Source organism: Neovison vison, chromosome 4 (assembly GCF_020171115.1).
Source record: "Neovison vison isolate M4711 chromosome 4, ASM_NN_V1, whole genome shotgun sequence".
Taxonomy (NCBI): Eukaryota; Metazoa; Chordata; class Mammalia; order Carnivora; family Mustelidae; genus Neogale; species Neogale vison.
The window spans coordinates 175,111,680-175,135,261 of record NC_058094.1 but is presented as its reverse complement, the minus strand read 5'-3'; the positions used below and the strand labels follow the sequence as shown (position 1 = coordinate 175,135,261).

Below are 23,582 nucleotides of genomic sequence, written 5' to 3'. Positions count from 1 at the left end.
AAGCCACAGGCCCGCAGTATTAACAATAAAGTAACTAGATAGGTAAAGACGTTTCTGACTGGAGCTGGAAATAGAAACTCCTGAGGTTTCAGCTCCCCAACCAAGTTTACAAATGAGTAAAACAAGGAGCTCCAACAATCCGAGTTCAGGACTGAGCATATGCAAGAAATAGAAGAGATGGAACAGAAGTGGTCGGAGCAGATGGAGACTCGCTCTCACATGTGATTCGCTGGCTTGGAGACAAACATGCTAATGAGTTTTCCCTCCTAAGAGTCAGTATTGATAACAACAACAGAAAATGAACTCCTTTCACACTTCACAATTCACCATCCGCCTTCCCAACACTGATTCCTTACAACAACGCTGTTGGAGGAGGCATGGCTGCCGTTCACTAGATAAGGAATCTAAGGTCAGGGGCAAGTTTAGCGACTTAACTGATGATGACAAAGTAGCTGGTTTCGGAGCCAGGTTCCTGGGGAGCCTTCTGAATGGAAGACCCATACGTTTGAATTCACTGTGCCATTTCCTCAGCGGGGACTTAGGAGTAAATTCTCCTCCTACTTCTGTCTTCACCTCCAGCTATGTTATGCAGGACATGTGAATTATAAGCTAAAAATTTTCTTTTTGCCAAAGCCTCAACATCAGCCTGAGATATAGCCTTACTTTCCTCCTTCCTAAGCAGTAAAATGGAGTAGAATCCCATTCATGGGCTCTGGAAGAATTAGGTGACGTGCTTTTCTACTTACAGGTCACAGAATAAAGAGTTCATACAAATGTACACTGTTGAACTATTTAAAAATAAAAATTCACTGGTGTTATTTAACCGAAGATGGTAGAATACGCCTATTTTGTAAATGGTAAAGTGTGAAACTAGCTTGGCTTTTGAAAGTACAGTTGATGATGTATATTTTTTCACGCCTTGAAACTATTTCTGTTGATATGAAATTACACACTATTGTGAATCTTGCTTCCAAGATGTCTGTAAAACTCTTACTAAATCCGAAATGATTGTTAATCAAGAATTGGCAGAAAATATTTGTTTTCCTTTTTCCAGTTTAGGTACAAGCATTTTGTGTTACAGAGCTAGCATATTAATTTGTTGAGCGTTTCCGTCTGAATTCTGCTGTCTCTTTAGCTCTCCACTATGAATTACGTTACAGACCTCTGTAAATGGCAATGCAGCAGAAAACCACATGTTAGCCATCAGGGCTGAATTTTTTGTTTTGGGCCACAGAGAGGCTACCCATCAGTGCATAAAGGTCTGCCCACCTGGCCTTTTGGATCATAGTTCAGGCACACAATTAATTCATTATGAAGTAAGTCACTGCTTGCTTTTGAACTAGTCTTTCCAGCTTTGGAGGTGAGTGTCCTGTCACTGACCTGAAGAAATACCTCTACTGTTTCAAACCCCATTAAATCACATTTCCTTCTGTGTGTGTATGTTGTTTTTTTTCCCCCCTTACTGGTGGGGTGGAAGGAAAGGTCCGTAGTAACAGAATGTTCAGTAAGTAGATGAAAAGGTAGGGCATTCTAAACAGATTATTTGTGACAGTGAAGGTTTTAGGAATAAAAAATAGATTAAAACAACATAAACAAATTCCCTTAATTTTCTTTCTCCAATGTATTTTGAAATTTAAAGATAGGATCTCATGATCTGGGATATTCAATATAACAGGTCATAAATAGTTTGAAGTAAAGAGAAAAATCTCCCCTTTTCCATTTATTTCTAATCTCAGAAATATATATTTCTTGGTTGTTCTTCTGTGTTGTACTAAGTACTATATTCATAGATGTGTATTTATAATGAAAGAATACATATATCTTCCTCTTGAGTAACAAACCGTGTCTCTCCCCACCGTCCCCACCTTGGTCCCTCCAGAGAGGTAATCATCATGCTAAATTTTGTGGTCATTACACCTTTAACCTTTGTAAAATACACTTTTACTACCTATGCTTTCATGATCAAGAACCCACACTGTTGTTTCTGAACCTCATAAAATATTATCAGATACTCTAAGTGGTCTTCTACACCTTGTAGCCCTAACAACACATTTCTAAGAATCATACATGCTGTTGAATGTGGTTTAATGTGACATTTCTTTTTCCAGGGCCACAGAATTCATCTAGAGCTGATTCAGAATCCAGACCCTTTAGTGTTTCTGCTATTACTGAGAATCACATTCTTCAAACTGAGAGGCAATGGAAACCTAAAGTTTTTAGAACTGCCTGTGACGAAGTTGTTCTTTTCCTGGAAACTGACTGAAGGGTCACAGACAACTGACCAGTATTGACAAATAATTGCACTAACAGAAATACAATACCTATAACCAATAGTCCAAGAATCCAACTTACATCTCTGATTAAAAATATATTTGAAGTACTTATGCTATCTCATATCATGTTTTAGAATGGATAATGAAAAAGGGAAAAAAAACCATGAAGAACAAGAAATAGATGAAGGATCTGGAGATAATGTTGAGGCCTGTATTGTTATTCTTTAAGTAGCTGAAAGCTGATCATAAGCAAGAGAATGTCTATCTCTTCTCCCCATTTTCCTCGGAAAATTGAAGGAAATTTTTGAAATCTAGAATGCAGGTATATTCCTCTAGAGAGGATTTATATTTGCTTTTCCAGACACCTACAAGCCCTAACAAATCTGGGCACTTTAAACCAAAATAACAGTTTGAAATTATAGAAATTTGGGCTATCACTCCATGCAAAGACAAGCTTCTGGTTAAAACTTTTCAGGGAGAAATCCTGTGCCTGCTCTGGTCTGCATCCAGACACTTCTGGGGGTGGGGTGAGGGACTCACCAACATAGTGTAGACATGAGCTTTTGAAATTCCAGCTTAATTTCATGTTAGATTAGCCTCCTTGGTCACTACTGAGCCTGCCTTCTATCTCAGGTATTGTGAGGCCCTGAAAACAAAAACTCAAAACTGAAGTTATACAGGGGCCCCTGGGAGGTTTGGTCAGTTAAGCATCTGCCTTGGGCTCAGGTCATGATCCCAGAGTCCTGGGATGGAGCCCCACATTGGGCTCTCTGCTCTGTGGGGAGACTACTTCTCCCTCTTCCTCTGCCTGCCTCTCTGCCTACTTGTGATCTCTCTGTCAAATAAATAAATAAAATCTTAAAAAAAACCCCAAACAAACAACCCCCTCCAAAACTGAACTACGCAAATGTTCTCAGAGCAAGTGAAACCCTTAACTTAACAGAAATAACCTTTGGTTTTCTGCCTTCAATTATATTTTGGCCTGGTAATTTTACAATTTAGAAATAATTTGTTATAAGTGTGTATGTATATGAAATTGTAGAGACACAGATATTGGCATAATGTACAGAAGACACTTCTGTCAAGCGAATTCTCTCAAATCAACTGAGTTGTCTTAGGAAAGAGCAAAGGGAGCTCCTGTAAGTAGAAGTATGCTAGCAAAAGTTTGATAATTACACATCAGGAAAGCTATATAGGTGATGCAAGAATCAGAGATTTCATCAGTCTCTTTCAACCCTAAGTTACCACGACTGTATCAAATATGAGGAAAGAAAGACGTTACAGTTACATATGAGAAGTTATTGTACCAGCTTTCCCTGCATAGAGCAAATCATGGTAAGGAGGCATTACATTGACAGAAAAGAAAAAACAAGCATTTCAGTCAATTGATGGTGTCTTCAAAACAGTTGATTCCCTAAGAATGGTTATTTCCAGACTGCTGCCATGGCTTAGCTTAATAACAAAACTATACAGAAGAATTCTTGTTGACTCACAAATTTATCTTTCTCTATTCTTATATCACTGGTTTCCATGAACTAGGTGTTGAAAAACAAATGTTATAATGGTTAACTGCATACAATCAGATCCATTTCCTTTAACATTTCATTCTTCAGGAACAGAGTTCATATCTTATTCATTTTTATATTCCCATTGCCAGGCAAAATGAATGGCACTTAGTAGGTCCTCTGCTAATGTTTGCTCAGTAGAATCCTATGTAATACTTAAATTATTTTTTCATTACTCTCCAGGGCAATGGATAAAACCTACTTTGCTAGGCTGTTCTTCTGAGAGGTTTGCACAAAGTCTTTTTTTACTTGCTTTTGGGTCTACCCCCACCAGAACAACCAAGAACCAAACCCAACACTACCGAGTTGCACAACTGCTGGGCAGCGTCTTCAGCATCCCTAAGAGTTTTTTTTTCTGAGAGTTACATTTCCTTATTTCCAAACAGTAATTGTCATCCAAACTCGGTAAATAAGATCAAGCCTAATTCAATTCCATACACGATAAGCCTATAAGAAAAATAACTAAGAACAGGTGGCTTTATACTTCAGAAATATCACTTTGTTTTATAGGGCTATTCAAGGATCTAATTTTTAAAAGAACCAAAATAGTAAGAGTCTTACCTCAGCATGAGGAGTAGGTGGCAAAACCGAGGTGTCGTTTTCAGGAACGTTTCCAGCTGGCCCATTGTTTGGTGAGCTGGGACCAGACCCTGGAGAGCTGCTACTGACGGAAGATTCTGGAAGACATTGGGAAGCACAAGCCAATTCATGAAAACCATACAAGGATGAGCTTTGGTGATACTGTAAGTGACATAGAGCATCAAACACTGTTTTCCCCACTATGGGAACAACAAGCCCCATGTCAGTCCACAAAAAAGACTGTGACAATTTTTGAAACATTTCTGAATTCTGCTACCACTTTTCTCCCTGTGTTTTCACCGTTAAGATACAATGCAGTACTCCAGTTTCTAGATAAGTAAGAATAAGAGCTAGAGAACATTATAGAAGATTTTGATGAGAAAAAAAAAAAAAGGACATGGGTGTAAAATTCTGAAACACATCTTCTCCCTGCCTTTCTGTCTATATATTTTGCTTGCATATTGATCAATCCGATTTTTATCTTTGATTCTTTCTTATTTGCTTTTCTTTTAATGAGAAAAATACACATTAAAAAAAATACTTCAAGGAGCTTATTTTCTCTCAGACTCCTAACTCTGGCCTTTCCTGTGTGACTCAATACCGATTTCTCATTAATGTCTCATTTTCATATCCTGTCTTTAAAAAACAAAAACAAAAAAGTACTTTTCTTACGTCTGCCTTGTCAATTTAAAGTCATTATTTCTGTCTTTTGGTGCGATATTCAGACAGAAGTATTTCCTTATGTAGAAATCACTGCCATGAACCTGAGAATTCTAGGCCACAAGTCCATGCTACAACAGGATTCTACAACACGGGGAGGCAGGGGAGGTAGCAACTGATTTTCTGGGAACACTGAGAAAATCTCAGAGAAGAAATCAGATGGCAATGGGTGCTTGAAGGGAAGTAGAAGTAGTTCATGAAATGGGGACAGCAGAGAGGAAGGGAGTGCAGGAGAAGGCACTGGGAGGGGCCACGGCTGTGAATTGTTAAATAACATGGCTTTGGTGGGAAAAGGGGCAGAAAACTGTGGAACTTAAAAAACAGGGAGATAGCAAGTGGTTCCCATGTCAACTGTTGGGAGGAGAGGGGGCACAGGATTTGGAAAAAGCAGGTACTTGAGCCTAGGAAATGGGGAAGGGAGATGCAGAGTTGGGAGAAGACCCACAATAGCAATTATCTGCTCTATGACGCCACGATGGTCTCTGACTACAGGAAAATAATTAGCTTGAAGATCTAAACAAAGCTCATCCACATTATGTGAAAGCTGGCAGAGAAAGGTGGGGGTGGATAGGTGAATAAATCTGTCTCTGGTAGTTCAGATCCTCCAAAGACATTGATAATAAGTACAACATACTAGTTTAAAAAAATGTACCAAAGCGTCCACAAGTCCTAGGTCAATGACCAGAAATGTGCATCAAATAAACATACAAGTCCCTTTCTGAAAAATATGGTATTTCAAAAATAAAGAGACGTGAGAGAAACTCCAGCAAATTATCATCTCTTTAAGTTAGAATTAAGTATCACCCAGATATGCACTGAGCAAAATTCCACTGCAATGTGACATGTGACAGTGGGGGAAAAGTTACCATCAAGAAGAGATTGATAGGAAAATAGAAGAGAACATTGGGATAAATAAATATGCCCTTGGATTGATCAGATTCTAAAGCAAAAACAAACAAAAGAAGCAAAGCAATGTATATGGCTTTCTATTTTCATCAAGTTTTCCTGTTATGAGGGAGCGTACTCTCTCCAATTAGAAAAATCTTTATTTACATTAGGCAATTGATATGTTCATCTTCTTTACATTAAAATAGATTCATTTCCCCAACTCCCCAACCCCACCAAGTACCTCTATTATGAAAGCTTAATTAAGATTTTTATTTACTTAGGTACAAATCTGTGTTCTGAAAAAAAAAAAAAAAAAAAAAGGTCTGCAGCTCTCAATTTAAATTGGTCCAAATTAGTGATTATATTTGATACTGAAAAAAATATACTTTGGTAGAATAATATTCATTTATTTATATATGCATTTATTTAACATTTCTTATCTGTCAAGGAAAAATTTTCCAACTAATACTTTTCTTCAGATAAAGATTTTTTATTAAATCTGTATTAAATTTATTAATCTACCAGGAATGAGTAGGAGACTGCACATTTTGCTTTTCCTAAATAACTTGTCAAACTACCACATTGCATTAATATTCTGTACTTTTCTACTCCCACTTCCACAATCTTTTCCCTATTGTCTCCCCAAAGTAGGTGTTCTTATGGCTACAGGAGATACAGAAAACAAATAATTTTGGAAAATTATTACCCTTTCCTGCTAAGGACAAGATCTGACTTGACTACACTGGTATAAGCACAATCTTCCGTGAGAATGGGAAAAAAAAACGGTTGCCGATTACCACTTCTCTATGGATGCAACCGAAGGAAATGACCAAATACAACGCATGTAGGTCCAAGTAGGTACTTGATAAACAGTAGTCGGTATTATTATTTTGGCTAGCCTTTTTGGTTCTTGTATCCCTAAGTCTTCTCTAATTTCAGATCAGGTACAGCTGGGACCAGAAAGCTTTGTAAGACATCAGGTTGAATTTCCTAACCTGTTCACCCCACCACTAACCAGGCAGCTAAGAAAATAAGAACGCTTCCATTGGAGACTAGTGAAAATGACAGTTTCTTTCCCTTCCTAAAAGGCAATATATCCCCCTCCTGCCATAAGTCCCAGTTCACTAGTAAACACATAAAGTCATTTATGAGCTCTGTGAATTTGTTGAAAAGTCAAGGTTTTGCTGTTCCACATAGTTTAATTTTCCCAGATGTATTTTGTACATTCGTGTCTGAGTATGGGGGAAGTGTTCCTCTCGGACCTCCCTCTGCTCATTTCTGATCAAATTTCATTAAAAGTTATACTCTTCTGGTTGGCATTCCTAAAACGGACTGCCTGTTTCTGAAAAGATGAAGGTGAACTTTGGCACTCCCTAGTTATGCCTAGATTGACACACAGTTCTGTTTTTCATTCATTTCCTGTTTAACACAGTTGGTGAATGCATGGCAAGGTTTACTGAGCTACTTGTGCATGTTCAATATAATTTCCTTTTAAGACATGTTTCTCCTCAAAATAACTTTTAATACGCAACAGCCATATTTATTCTACGCTATTTATTTTCATTCCTCCTACCAGCATTTTTTAGTGTATGTCTGCACAGTCCTCAATTACCTGTCACCTCAAACATTCGCTTCTTGAATGAAGTGACAACATTTCCATCCTTCCGCCTGAGTAAGGGGCTGCTTCTCCTCTCTGCCACTTTCTGTTTTAACCTGGACCGCACCTTCAAGTTGGGCTCAGAGGCTGGGGATTGAGACAAAGAAAATAGATAAAAATTAAAAAATAGAGAGCCAGTTGTTCCTGTGTATAAAAAATGGCTCATACTTTTCTTGGTTCCTTCTCATCTCAAATTAAAATCCCAAGCATGTAAATAAGGCATTAACTCTAAATGAATTAAACAGACAAATATAGTAATTATTTCTATGAAATCTACTTATCTAAATGGAAAGTGAAGAAAGAGTAAAAATATAAGTTTTCTACTTATTTAAGCTGACAGAACTGGGATTGCTGGGAAGTTTAATCACTAAATATGTTTGGGTCAGTGTAAGATTTATTATACGTCATTGTCAGCTCTTTTAATTCTCTCAAGGGTGAAACTCAATACCCACAAAAACAGTACCCTAATGTGATTTTAGAGACTCTGGCCTGACTTCTGGTAATAAGAAGACACCTCTGTAGCATACAATTTATGTCTAATTCTGACTTCTGGAATATTTATTTGTCAGTAGTCTCTAGCCTGAAATCCTGGGAAAATATACTTGGTATCATAACACCAAACCAACTAGAGTTGCTATGAATAAGCCTTTCTACAGATTTAGTACACAATCAAGAAGAGAGAAAGGGTGGCCAACTCTTAGAATAGAAAGTTCTGAGTAAGGTTATATACTCCAAAGTACAAATGCAGATTATTCCTACATAAGTTATTATTATTTTTTGATTAAACTATTCTAAACAGTGATGTGCTATAATTTAGTTATTATGGATTAGATTTCTACATAATTATACTCTAGAAGAATGGAAACATTAGATTGAGTCCCTACATAGTACAAATTAGTGTTGATCATGATAACAGTGCTGGGGGGAGGTAATGGAAAGAGGGTATCCCAAGACAGCTAGCATTCACAGAATGATTTCTATGTCCACTACTGTTCTAAATGCTTTGTCATTATTAACTTGTTTAACCATAATCTCTTTATATTTGATTATATTAATGAGGAAACCAACACACAGAGAGGGTAAGTAACTTGCCCAAGGTCTCATAGGTGAAAAGAGATGACACCATGATCTGTATCTAGATAATCTAGCACAAATCTACTCTTCTAAATACTGAAAATACTGCTACTCTACCTTTCCTCATGTATGAACACCCTAACAATTATAAACCATTTCCCAAAGAATTCCTAATCATCTCAGATACAATGTTATCATGCAGCCAGAGTTTTTGATCAGTGAAAATGTTTTCTTCGAAGGAATTTTGTATTTTTGCCTGACTACAAAGGCTATCAAAGTAGAACTTACAATCTTTTCTTTCTTTCTCTCTTCTTTGCTTGTTTTTATGTTTAGACTTCAAACATCTATACTTTAGTTTTGTCTTTTTCTTTTCTGTTTCCCTTCTCTCCAGCTCGACCCCTGGATTGAGAACCCCTGCATTCTAGGCTTACTTGGAATAAGGCAGGTGAAATAGGAGCTTGAAAGAAATATTCAATTATGAAAAATAAAACAAGTTAATTTGTTGGTGTTATACACCTGATTCTATGGCTGAAAACAGTGAAACAGGGCAGCTTGAAAATACTGCCAAGTGGAAGAGGGAGTGGGCAGAGAGCAAGACTAAGAACAAGAAGCTCAGTGTCTGAACCCCTGAAATGTATCATTTTCTGGGCCCCCCACCTTGAGGCAAAGAAGGTTAATAGTTTGGGCAAAGGACCAAGGACCTTCCAGACTTTCTGGGAGTGTCAACCCACTTTATCTTAGTAGAGATTTCTGAATCTGAAATATTAGCATTGATTCCCCCAGGATTAAAGGGAGAAAAATGGAACTGTATTAATTCACTTAGATTTACCTGTATATATTTATTTTAAAATTCCTTGAAACACTCTAGTTTTTGTCTCTAAAAAGCTGTCAGTCAGTAAATATACTCATCTGAAACCAAGAAAGGAAAGGAAGAAAGGAAGAAATGAGGAATCTGGGCACCTGGGTGGCTCAGTGGGTTAAGCCTCTGTCTTTGGCTCAGGTCATGATCTCACGGTCCTGGGATCGAGTCCCGCATCTGGCTCTCTGCTCAGCGGGGAGCCTGCTTCCTCCTCTCTATCTCTCTCTGCCTGCCTCTCTGCCTACTTGTGATCTCTCTCTGTCAAATAAATAAATAAAATATTAAAAAAAAAAGAAATGAGGAATCCCTATGTGCTAACTATATCAGTTTCCACTGTAGCCTTGCTATAACGTGAAGACAAAAATAAGAAAAGATTCTTAGACTTTAATTTATGATGAGGCTTAAAGTATTAAATGCTACCGACTTGCTGTCCAGAGGAAGTAAATCAACTGATTTATCACTGTAAATGGGGTAGAAAGTACACTATGTTTTCTGTGGGAAGAGGTGATGTTGAGTCTACTTTCCAGCTATGGGATATTCAGTGAGACTCTAGTGTTTTCTGATCCTGACCCTTCACTTATGAAACCTGAAAATCTAACACCTTCTTTATTCTAGAGTTACGGTCATCTGATTAGAGACCTGAAAATAACTGTGAAGATCTGGCTGAATTCAAAAGGGAAGAAACGATTTCTGGGACTTTAACTATTGCTATTCCTGCTAAGGGTTACAGGGCTAGGATTGAGAGAGCCGGGACCGGACCCCAAATCCCCTGGTTCTCAGTCCAGTCTTCCTCCCTCTCCTCACACACTGCACCAGCTGGGGCTGAGTTTCTGCAATCAAGACAAAAATGTGCCAAAAGCTTGGAAAAACAGCATATGCCATTTAAACATTCTATATGAAACCTAGAATTCCATAAGCTTTTTAGCAAAAAATGACTTTCCAGGTCAGCACATAGCTTTCAGTCTCATATTTGTCTGCTGAAGAATGGGCTGGATATACAGTTCTTAAATTTCTTTCAGAGGTCAACACAAAAAAACTGAACACCAGACTGGGAATGAGAATTGTCTGCTCTTGTTTCTATCAGCTACTGAAATCAATAATCTTAAAAAATTCATAGTCTCACTGAATGTCCATTCATTGATGCAAATCAGCTACAGGTTACTAGAAGTATACAGAGGACACTGGCTTTGGGTGAATTACTTTGTTTCTTTAAAGTTCAGTTTTTCATGTTAAATTGGGGACAGTTTTTTCTTTTCTTTTCTTTTCCTCCATGGATTCCATTTTCCTTCTGTGTCTGAGCCCACAGGACTAAATCCTGGGGTTGCATCACTCCAATCCTTTGCTGGTTGGATTTCATTTGGGCTCACCTACTGTAGGACTTTTTAGTGACAAAGGATTGAGGAGGAAGGAGGAGCCAGGGTATCCTTTGCTCTTTGTGTTATGGTGTTGTTCTGTCTCTTCCTGACTTCATCTCTGTCTAGAGGCCTCTCCATGCTTCCAGCTTTCCCAACACCCCAGGAACATTATCTCCTCTCCTTGCTTTTTCAGCCCTTGGGATGGGAATGACTTCTCACTACTGATATTTTCTGGGTGCCATAACATCCCTAAGCAGTTGTAAGTTGTAAGTAAATATTGTGTAAGTTCTATTTCCTACCAAGGCTCCCATTCACAAAGTCCCACATTTTTGCAAAGTTATTGTAGAATCAAAGAGATAATGTCTAGTAGAGCATAAACCAGTGGTTCTCAGTCAGGGGAGATGCTGACACCATGGGATGACTGGCAGTGTCTGCAGAGATTTCTGATGGGCCATGTGGGGTACAGCTATTGGAATCTAGTGGGTAGAAGCCCGGGAGGTTGCTAAACATCCTATAATGCCCAGGACAGCCCTACAACAAAGAATTATCTGGACTCAAATGTCAGTATTGTCAAGTGTGAGAAACCTCGGGGTAAGCAATCAGTAAATGGCAGTTGTTAATGACTGTGCTACACAGGGATGATCAAAGGAAATAATATTATCTGTTAACAATTCTTAAAGAGGATGTAGAAGAGTAAGAAAGAAAAGAGTATCAGAAACCAGGGTGTACTACAGGTTGCTTAAAAATATTCAATATTTCAATATATTTTATACTTACAATTTATTTGTAAACAATTTCTAAAGATTTATTTATTTGAGAAAAAGAGAGAGAGAGAGAGCATGGCATGGGGGGTGGGGGAGTGGGGAAGGAGAGGCAGATAGAAGGGAAGGGAGACAGAATCCTCAAGTAGACCCCCGGCTAAGCGCAGAACCTGAACACGGGACTCAATCCCATGACCTGAGCCCAAATCAAGAGTCAGACACTTAATGGACTGAGACCCAGGTGCCCCATGAAAATATTTTTGATGCCACTGGTTATTTCTAAAGAAAGCAAAACAAGTCAACTTCATGCAGAAAGATTTAATTCTCAATCTTCGGAAGGATACTATCTGAGGCATTGTGCTATTTTTGTCTTTATCAGTTGAGGACGAAGCTTTTTAAAAACTAGGAATCATTAATATTCTGTAAGTGTAAGAGGAATTTATTTTTTCAAAATACACAATACACAGCTTTTCTAAGTAAAGGTCTATATCCACTGGTTCTAGTAAAAAGTTCTGTCTGCATTTCAATACTGGTTTTGAACCACCAGAGACATTAGTATCTCAATGGTGAGAGTGAAGGATGGAATGATAGATAACCATCATTTAGTTCTTGCAATGCTTTATAAACTAGCTCCTAATATTTCAGAAGCCCACACACCGAAGCTCAGCATGATAATATATACCCAAGGAGTCGAATTAATGACCTATTGTGCTGACTCAGTTTGCAGTTAGAGTTAATTCCGTTTTTAATGCTCTGGTCTCCCCAAAGGCTGAAGATTTCCATTCCAGTGACTTACTAATGGGATGCTAATCCACAAGAGCCCAGAAAGAGATCACTAACTGGGGAGACATTCTGCTTGTATCTCAATGTTATTTCATGCCTAGTTGCACTAATTGCCTTTCTATTTTTACCCCACACCCATCACTCTCTACATCTCAATTAATCACGGAAACAGAAGGCAAGCTTTTTAGTGTGTGTGCCCATCTGAGTGCCTTTGTCTGCTGAGATGAAAACCCTGCATGAAAAATTGATCATCATTATTTAAATGAAAACAATCAATATTAAAATAAAGAGGACAGACTTGAAAGCTTTTGCTCTCTTCATTTCAAAGAAATTAAGAAGGGAACAAAAGGAACAGAAAACATATGCAAGATGCCTCACGAGATAACTCTATTTCAAATCTTACTTCTCCTACTGACTTCCATGGTGCAGAGTGAACTCAGGCATGGCAAGGTAGGGGCAATACCACCAAGAAAGAAATAGGAGAGTTAGGTAGCAGAAGCCCGAGTTAAACAATTAGGATTCCAATAGTAAGTGACAAGGTCCACACTTGTCATTTCACTGAAAGATTTGGTGTGAGTGTGGGGGTGTCGATTTTATACACGTACACACACTTACGGATATGGAAAGTATTTTCTGCAGAAGCAAACAGGTCTCTGACACCAAAAAGACCAGACTCAGATTTCAGTGCTAACTTTTCATGGACTAACTGCAACCCTGGGGGAGCTGTTTGATCTGTGAATCATTTTATCATGTTTCACGGAGCAGTAATGATGCCTACGATATGGACCTCATGCTGCAAAATTAAAAGAGTGGAATAAAGTGCTTAGTTGAACTGGCTGTCTGTTCAATAGATAAATGTTGAATAAGCGAGTGTTTAATATAGTTTATATAAAAGACTAAGGAACTTATGTTAAAACAAAACAAATAAAAAAAGTGGAAGGACTGAGAGCTACAGCTGGTTTACAGCCTTTGCCTAATGCAATGTCACCTATTAAAAACAACAACAAGAATAGCAATAGTCCTTTTTCTGATCTTTTACTCAGTGTATTTAAAACCCTTTTTTGTGGGTGCCTGAGTAGTTCAGCAGCTTAAATAGCTGCCTTCAGCTCAGGTCATGCTCCTGGGGTCCTGGCATCAAGCTCCACATCAGGCCCTTTATGCAGCAAGGAGTCTGCTTCTTCCTCTCCCTCTGCTGCTTCCTCTGCTGCTCCCCCTGCTCGTGCTCTCTTGCTCTCTCTTGCTCATGCTCTCTCAAATAAATAAATAAAACCTCCTTTTTTTTTTTTTGTAAAGATGTTATTTATTTATTTGACAGAGACACGAGTAGGCAGAGACGCAGGCAGAGAGGGGGAGGAAGCAGGCTCCTCACTGAGCAGAGAGCCCGATGCAGGGTTCGATCCCGAGTCGAAGGCAGAGGCTTTAACACACTGAGCCACCCAGGCGCCCTAATAAAGAAATAAAACCTTAAAAAAGAAACCACCCTTTTTTGTTGGTAATTGACTCCATGTATTTTCCTTAGTTTTTTAACTTCCCTGTTTATAATTACTATTTAATTTAGTTTTCTGTCTTAAATGAAGAATGATTGCCTACTGTGTGCATTTGTCTCTGTTCACTTTTAATCCTAAATTACAAATATCCTTTACACGAATAATTTAGACAAAAATTCAATACCCCATATCATGGTATATAGAAGTTGTTCATTCTCATTCGAAATGATCATTAAGGACAAAAGGAAGACATTTCAGTTGACGGTCAATAATACTCTTAATTAAGACAATTATCAATCAAAATTTAGTACTAGGTTAATAAGTGTATCTTTATACTAAAAAATATGTATATGTTCAACGATTTTACCTGAAGTGCACATTTAGCACTGTAAGTACAGGGGAAGCTGAGGGCTCTATTGCCAACTTCAGATGCCTTCTCTGGCATTGTCATTCTTCCCTGCTATGCCAGATATCTGTGGATTCGTCCACTCAGCCTCTCTCTCTCCTACATTTCTCCTGCTCTCTCCTACCCACAGGGCTACCTTAGGAGCTGCCATATTCCAACACTCCTGTCACTTGGAACAAGGCACATAAAACCTGTCATTCATTCATTCTCTTTTGAATGCCCTTTAGAAAAATGAAGTTTCCTGCCTGAGTCGCTTCTCTCTTTTAGACTAGCTCATAGGAATTCATGCCACTGTGAACTGTTCAATTAAGTAATCCGTAAAATTATGAAAATACAATTTGGAGACACAGGTTATTCTCTAATCTAGTTGATCGAAAGATACAGGTTACTCTAATTAAAACTTTTCTTAATCAGACAAAGGCTATATATTTTCAAAGTTAGCATTCAGAATAATACTACAAATCCAACATAACTTCTGCTTTTTTTTGGCTCACATAATATGGACCTTTACTGTTATGAGTCAGATTTTATACATTTTGGTGTTAGGGAGCAAAATTTCTAACCTCACTTTTTCTAATTATAACCACTTAACAATATGTAATTCATATTGTTATTATCATATAATTCAGATATACAAGTTTTAAAAAATAATTTCTTTGGTAATCTTAGCTTCTAGTAACTAGCCATATTTATGGTAATTTATGAATGCGATTTCCTGGAGAAATTATATACTATTCTTTTTCACTCAGAAATATTTTATAGCTATCTATCTATCTTCTTATTCAGAATATACCAAATATATCTATTTATTAAAAAAGAATTATTCTTTTTTCAAAAGCATACTGGTAAGTATTATTCACATTGCTCAATTCATAGTGTGGTCTTCTGAAGTGTTTATTTTATAACAACATTTGTTGCTGTCTTCCGATTATGTAGGTCATATATGTTCAATATTTTTAGAAACGGGACAAATTGAGTTTAGTCTGCTAACATGTTTCTTTTGTGCTTTGTACATAAAAGTGCTTGAAAATGAGAATCAAATTTTATTTATGATCATATACTGTTTGTTCATTTAATAATGTATTATGAGAGTCTTTTCATGGGTAATTATATATTCTTTAGATTGATTCCATTGGGGCCTGGTTGGCTCAGTTGGTTAAGCAACTGCATTTGGCTCAGGTCATAATCTCAGGGACCTGGGATTGAGCCCCACGTCAGGGCTCCCTCCCTGCTCAGCAAGGAGTTAGCTTTTCCCTCTCCCCCTGCTCATGCTCTCACTCCCTCTCAAATAAATAAACATCTTAAAACTAAAAAAAAAAAAAAAAAAAAGAGAGAGAGAGAGAGAGAGAGAAAAGAAAAAGATTCCATTTACTGTTTTCCCTTGAAAGTATATTATGAATCTTTACACAAGCAGTTACACATTCTTTTAAAAATACCTTATATGGTTATATCATATATTATTTAAGTTACATTTACATGTGAGTATGCGATATCTTATTTAAACATTTGGTAACTAGGGACACCTGGGTGGCTCAGTTGGTTGGACGACTGCCTTCGGCTCAGGGCGTGATCCTGGAGTCCCGGGATCGAGTCCCACATCGGGCTCCCAGCTCCATGGGGAGTCTGCTTCGCTCTCTGACCTTCTCCTCGCTCATGCTCTCTCTCACTGTCTCTCTCTCTCTCAAATAAATAAATAAAATCTTTAAAAAAAAATAAATAAACATTTGGTAACTGGACAGTTAGGTGATCTGCGATGCTGCTTTGGAAGATGGCACAGTGGCACATATCATTGTGAATCTGTGTAGGCATCTGTCAGTATTTCCTTCCACCATTTGACATGGCAGTTTAATTCTAGGTTCCCCACAACTGAAAACAACAACCACCACCTTGTTCTGATTAGAAAAATGCTAAAGGGAATACAGAGCAAAGAGGATTACTGAGTTTTAGGAAGCAGCTCAGATCAGCATGGAGGTCTAACAGGTCCAGAAGAGATTCTCAGCTCTCCATGGGCATTCTCCCTCAGTATTCAGGGATGCTTTATCTGTGAGCCAGAGTGGGCACCTCTAAATCTCAAGGACCCACTGAATTTCCTCATACTAAGAGCAGTACTCTACGCTGCTGGGTAATCCCATTCCCTTTTTCATACCAGTGTTTTTCTCAAATGCCTAGTGCTCAGCTGGCTTCGTCAACACTTAGTAAAAATTGACTGAATGAATAAATGGACATACAGATTGCTACTCATTGCTAGATTTCTTTTAATACTAGGGAAAACAGAAGAGGAAATAACAATTTTCTTTGAATTTTTAGGACATTTAAAGTACAAATTCCCATTTTTTAACAGATACTTTAATCAAACAGTACAATTCTGGACAGGAACAAATTATATTAAGTTATAAAACATTTCATCACTTTTTCTAGTTAAAGAGAAATCTTTTTATTTAGTTGGTTCCATTGTTTAATGCCACCTAATTTAGAGCTGTTGAATAACAACATTGAGAACCTAGGCAGCAAGTTCCATGAGGGCTGGGAATGGGTCTAGTTCTATTTCAGTGCTTATTCAGCACTTCGGCTATACCAACGACATAGAATAAACCCATTAGCTACTTATTGAATTAATGAATCAGTAAATGTGAAAAAGCGATGTTAAGTGCTGAGGCAAGTGCCTCACCAATATAAAATAGAAAGCCTTTGTCTCCCAGGTATTCATGGTCTTGCAAAAATGAGTGAAAGACTAACAGTGGTCAATGCCATATGATAAGTAGAAGTACAGGCAGCTTGTGGCTGAAAGGCAGGGAGGGGACAGCCTGGGGACTTTGTGAGATTCTGACAGGCAGAGGTGGAAGGCAACCTTGTCTAGCAGAAAGTGCTGGCAAACTGAAGGAATAAAGATTAAATATGCTAACAAGGTGGGGAAGGGATACTAAGTGGAAGATAAGGCTTCAAAGAAATGTCAAGCAAAATTTAGCTAAATTATGCAATACTAAGAGAAGCTGTTCAATCTGTATCTTCAAACTCCCTCTCTCTTTGTGTCTCTCTTCTTAGCACGTAGTCATGTTGGCATCTTGCCCATTCAAAAAAAAAAGCCCTCCTGAGATATAAATATTATTAGCTACTGTCTGTATTTATACTTTAATTCAAAGCAAAGTTGTTTTTTGTTTTTTTTTTTTAAGTAGCCTTACACTTGCCATCACCACTTCCTAACCTCAAACCACTGGAATATGGCTCCAACCCTCCCTGCTTCACTGAAATTATTCTACCACACATAGTACTCAGAAGAGTCAATGTAATAATTTTGTGTCTATTCTCAGTACTTAGCAACTGCATAGACTCATGGTGAGTCTCAATAAACAGTTGCTGAATGAATAAATGCAGCTTGGGTATATCCAAGCATGAAAGGTAACTTAATTAAAGGCTAGGTTTCAAATTTTATTGAGAAGAGAACTAGCTGAACTTCAACTTTTCTAATTTCTAAGAATTTCTTGATGCTGAATGTTATGGCAAGAGGTCTTAGAGATCAGATGTGGAATGCAGAAGGAATTTCATTTTTCTGGCAGGCACCAAAAATAACATGTTTTGGATTCAAGGAAATCATAATCCCCTATAGCCTAGAATACCTTCATATGTATCTAGACATATATATCTAGAATATTTTCTTTTACATGCTTCAATTTTTCAAGTATAAAATATTTACAAAGTAAAGACAAATTTTGAAAATCTGTATTTTGAAAATGCAGCAAAATGTTGAATTATCACTTTAATAAAACAAGCTAGATTAGGAGCATATTCAGTCTTCTTCAATCCAGTTTCTAATAAAGTCTATAATAAAGTCTTAATTCTAAATTAGTATTTCACAACTTAAATAATGTTCTACTTTGGGGGAAATCTGAATTTATAGATATATTTATATCTTTTTTATTTAAAGGTTTCTTTAGTTCTAACATTTTACCCTTATAAATAAAAATTCAGAATACATCATTCAATTCTGTTAATACTTTCAGTAATGAACTAATTCCTGCCTATGCATGAAAGAAATTATACCATGTGCTTTACAGTTTTATTTGCTTTCTTTATTAGATGGATCTTTCATATATTCTTTCAAATAGAAGTGTCATGAAGAGTAGTTTTATTTGTGACGTTAAACTTTTTAACACACTTTCTACCCAGACACTTCGTAAGAGCTTCATGTGTAAACATAGATGTGAACTGATTTCCTGACAGGGTGAGGACCTTCTCAGGGGTGAGATCATGCACTGGGGCAGCCCAGTATTTGATAGGAATGCAATTTCTCCTAGAAAACCACCTCACAGTCAGGACTATATGGCCCAGAAATTAATACCTATCACCTAATAGCTCTTTGGATATCACCATAAATCTAAACTTTTTCGTTCTTATTTGTGCTCTCAGCACGAACCTTACCTGATCACATGCATGAGAGTCCGGTGTTGTTCCCAGCCCTGAATCTGCCACTAATGCTGTGATGGGGGCCAAGTACTATGCAATGTCTCTATGCTTCAGTTTTCTTGCCTGCAAATGTGGGCAATAATATCCATTCCCTTGGTTTTAAAGAGTTTGAAAGTATTGAAGAGAATGATACATGGTAAATTTAGTAAAATCACTATCTAATCTTAAATGCCGTAAATCTTATTTCCTTCAAATATATGACTTTTTTGGTCATATTTTTTTGATATATAGTTTTTGTCTCTGATATTTATCTGAAAATTTTCAGTTTATTTCCATAAAACTATAAAATCATTGTTTAGCTTGTTACTTCATTTGTGTCATTTTCTTCTGACATACCCAGTTTACAGCCAACGAAAAATAATCACTTAGTCTCTTTCCTACCAAATAGGACTCTGAATTACATTCTTAAAAATTCTTTGATAGCGGTGCCTGAGTGGCTCAGTCATTAGGCGTCAGCCTTCAGCTAGGGTCATGATCCCAGGGTCCTGGGATCAAGCTCCCTGCTCAGTGGGAATCCTGCTTCTCCCTCTCTCACTCCCCCGCCTGTGTTCCGTCTCTCACTCTCCCTCTCTCTGTGTCAAATAAATAAAATCTTTAAAAAATTCTTTGGAAAAAGAATCTTCCTATATTTTTGAATACCTAATGAGAGGTATACTAGAGCTCCTATTTTACTCTATACATTTATTTATTCATATAAGATATATTAACTCAGTGCCTATTATGAACTCTCTCTGAAGATACATGGGATATAATAGTCAACAAGCCACAGATATCATCCTGAAAGAATTCTCAGCTAAGTAGAGAATTCTAATTTTTTTCAGTGGGTTAAGCAGCTGCCTTCGGCTCAGGTCATGATCTCAGGGTCCTGGGATCGAGTCCCGCATCGGGCTCTCTGCTCAGCAGGGAGCCTGCTTCCTCCTCTCTCTCTCTGCCTGCCTCTCTGCCTACTTGTGATTTCTCTCTGTCAAATAAATAAAAATAAAATCATTTTTTTTAATCACAGGACCCTGAGATCATGACCTGAGCCGAAGGCAGCGGCTTAACCCACTGAGCCACCCAGGCGCCCGAGAATTCTAATTTTAACATAGACATATGTACACAAAGATATGTCCAGGTGTATTGGGGCATACATATATCTGGAATAAGGAATGGAGTGAGAGTTTAGGGCAGCCTGGTGGGTGATGGAAAGGCACCAAGAGAAGCTTCACAGAAGTATGTATCAGCTGAGCATTTTCAGAAACATATGAACGATTCAAGAATACACTTTAGGAAAAGCAGGAACCATTTGGAAAACCAGATGTGAATGGCTTCTGTAAACAAAGGCTTTTTCAAAGGACTGCAACTTGTTTGGTTCTTCGGGGACACACTGTAGAAGATAGAGTAGGGACAGGTAAGAGGAGGTTAGAGCAGGAGTGAGGTGGGAGGAGGAGAAAGTTTGTGAATGCCAGTAAGGACTTCAGCCTTGAAGGTGACAGAAGAGGTATCATGTGATTCTTAAGCAAGAGGGTAGGAAGACTAGACTTAAAATTTAAAAAGACAGAGGGCTGAGTGGACAAGAGTATGTTGGAGTCAGAGAATGGTCAATAACCGGAATGGGCACTGAACTGCCACAGAAGGCATGATGACAGAGTGGAGGCTGAAGGGCAGTGATGGCAGGAGGCTCCCTGAGGAGATAAAGGAGAACCAGTTGCCCAATGTGTCTTGGGCTTTCCGGATTATGTCACAACGAGGAAGGTAGTTCCACCACTAGTCTCCTCAGGGAATCACACTGTTCCGTTCAGTTTAAGTGGCTTTTCGGTCCATCTCGTCATTCCCATATATATTTATTTAGTGTTTAATTACTACTATTTGGAACTGTTAACTGCTTCAATGCAATTTTGAGCCTTGAGGTGCAGTCGCTAGTCTATTTGGCCCTTCAAAACCCGAGACACAGCCAGTTGCCAGGGATCAACAGCACCGGTAAGAAAGGGTCGGCACACGGACTTCTGATCAACAGCACTGTGTCCTTCGCACAGCTCAAACACTCCCTGGCTTCCTGTTCTTGTCCCGTTTCAAAACCTTCTAAGTCATTTAAGCAGGTCTTGTTACTAATTACTTCCCTTGGCAAATTTTTGATTTTGTAAACTTTACAGTTCGAGGATGTTCTTGGTAATTCACTACTGCCTCAATGGAACACACAGCTTTATTGTCTTTGTTATACCTATTTATAAGAAAATACTCCTATCCACTTCAGACTGATCTAAAGGAAGTATTTTGCCTCTAGATATATTAAGGTCACCCCAGAACCTTCTCTAGACAAACCTTCAGTTATGCACCTTCCATTAGCCAACTTTCTCTGGATGACTCTCTGGATACATAGACCTCAAACTTCAAATAAAATGGTGGAGAAGTAGTCAGTCAAAGGATTCTGTAGCCAACATCATCCTAAAAAAAACTCTAAGTTAGCTGTGACAGGCAGAATCATGCCTCCTCGGCCAAGGTAACTGTATCCTATTCTCCAGAACGTGTGACTGTTACTTTACCGGGTGAAAAAAGAATTCAGGTTGCAGATGGACTGAAGGCTGCTCACCAGCTCCTGTAAAGAGGAGATTATTCTGGATTGTCCAGTTGGACCCAGGAGAATCACAGTGGCATTTTGAAATGCCAAAAAGAGAGGCAGAGGAGTGAGCACTGGAGCAATGCAGTTCAAGATTCCACTAGTCACTGCTAGCTTTGAAGCTGGAAGGGGGCCACAAGCCAGATAATGCAGGCAGCCGCCAGCAGCTGCAGACAGCAATGAGATGGAAGGGCCCCGAGAGCCTCCAGAAAAGGAGGTGTTTGGTTGCTGACACCAGAGGCAGACATTATGAACTTTTGACCTCCAGTACAGTAAGATCATAAGTCTGTGTATTTTTAAATTTTTTTTGTAAAGATTTTATTTATTTATTTGACAGAGAGAAAGGTCACAAGTAGGCAGACAGAGACAGAGAGGAGAAGCAGGCTCCCCAATAAGCAGACAGCCTGACTTGGGCCTCGATCCCAGAGCTCTGAGATCACGACCTGAACCGAAGGCAGAGGCTTAACCCACTGAGCCACCCAGGTGCCCAAGTCTGTGTGTTTTAAGCAACTAAGTTTACAGTAACTTATTACAGGAGCCATAGGAAGCCAATACAGCAGTCTAATGAATTCCAGGGTGGGCAGTGTATAGGAAGTCTGAATATTCCCAAATATTTGTCCTGACTAGATTGGGTTTTACTGTGCTATATTTTTATGGCATTATTTTTAGGTAAGCAAGTCAGATATTAAAGAAAGCTTTTAAGGATAGATGCCCATCACTTAGCAAAAAGCCAGGACAATAATTTATTTAAAATTAGTATTTACTATTTTAACAGATTTAATTTTCTAAAAAAGGTAAAGGCTTTATTGATATATTTTCTTACTTGTAGAAAGATTCAAAGGAGGAAAAAAAAGGCAAAAATAGAGCTTTTTCTCTTTAAATGTTTTTCTGTTAAAGATCCATGAGGGTTTAAGTTAAGGATCATTTCTTCTCACCCTATAATGCTAAGAATACTTTGTATGTATTAAATAGCCATGCTAAGCAAGCAATTTCCAAAACTCACTCGGATAGGAACATTTTATTTTATTTCTTTATAGGTTCCATTTAAGATATTAAATTATTAAGCCAAATAACAACTGTATGATAAGGCCCATTCTTAAGAACAATTTCCCTTTTTTAGTACAATGGAAGTTAAAGGAGGGGAGGGAAACCAGTTTAAACCTCTAATCAGCCAGTAGTTAATTAAAATATTTATGCTTTTATATATGATCTTCATGGTATGAGATACAATTCCAGGCTCCTACAACTTAATCAGCTGAATAGAAAATGTAACGTTCCATCTGGTAAATCAATTTAAGAGACATAATTGTGCCCCACCATAACTCAATAAGACACTGAGGAAAACCATTGAAATGCTATTTCCTTTTCTTTAAAAGAGAATTATGTACAATTTCAGCATGCTTTGCATTTCTAAAACTTAAAGTCAATAGGGAGGTATCACTCTCCTTTACATGAGTTTCCCATGAGAAAATCAACAGCAAAGTATAAAGCCTGTGCTGTTATTCCTGAAACACTCTATAATAATAACTTGGCTTTAACCAGAACATATTATTTGGCAGCTAAAACCTTTAATTAGAGTTGTGGTTTGAACAGATTTTCACTGAATTTATGTTCTATCAGGGCTCAAAGAACAGCATTGTTTTTCTTACCAGTTTATTCTATTTCAGGTGGTTTGAATGTTGTACTTCAGCTAAGAGTAGTGGAAAAAAAGAGAATGTGGCTGATTCTCATTTAATTGGTTTTAATTATGATTCCATGTTTCTGAAGGAGAACTAATAGCAGTCAGGTAAGAAGAGAAGGATGAGATACTCCCTTCAGCAATTATTACCTGAGCACTTGTTCTCTGCAAAGTTGTACACTAGGTATAAGGGAAGAAAAAATTATATATCTAAAAAGATGATTCCTACTTTAAAAAAATGAAAGAGCTGCACTTAGTGTTGGACTGGACAAGAGAGGAGAAAAGACAATGAAGCCATGGGCAGAGGTTTTAGCAGAACCAAGGAATCAGGACACGCCTTGAGGTGGAAGATGAGAGAGTCCATTTTTAAACCCGGGAAAGTAACAAGAATTGCAGGACACCTTGGGAATATCAGCCTGGAGTCTGCAGAAAGGTTGAGA

General features: G+C 37.9%; 1 protein-coding gene across 18 annotated transcripts in view; it reads right to left on the bottom strand.

Moving 5' to 3' along the window:
- The window catches only part of HDAC9 (histone deacetylase 9), an 872,408-nt gene that overhangs the window by 410,764 nt on the left and 438,062 nt on the right, over positions 1 to 23,582 (bottom strand). For 14 of the 18 annotated variants that reach the window (XM_044246154.1, XM_044246156.1, XM_044246162.1 and 11 more), the window contains 2 exons: positions 7,638 to 7,769; positions 4,400 to 4,515 (listed from right to left, as the gene is read on the bottom strand). In XM_044246154.1, the coding sequence (XP_044102089.1) occupies positions 4,400 to 4,515; positions 7,638 to 7,769 (248 nt within the window). The remainder of the gene's footprint in view (positions 1 to 4,399; positions 4,516 to 7,637; positions 7,770 to 23,582) is intronic. The other 4 variants (XM_044246165.1, XM_044246164.1, XM_044246168.1 and 1 more) reach the window with 1 other exon arrangement.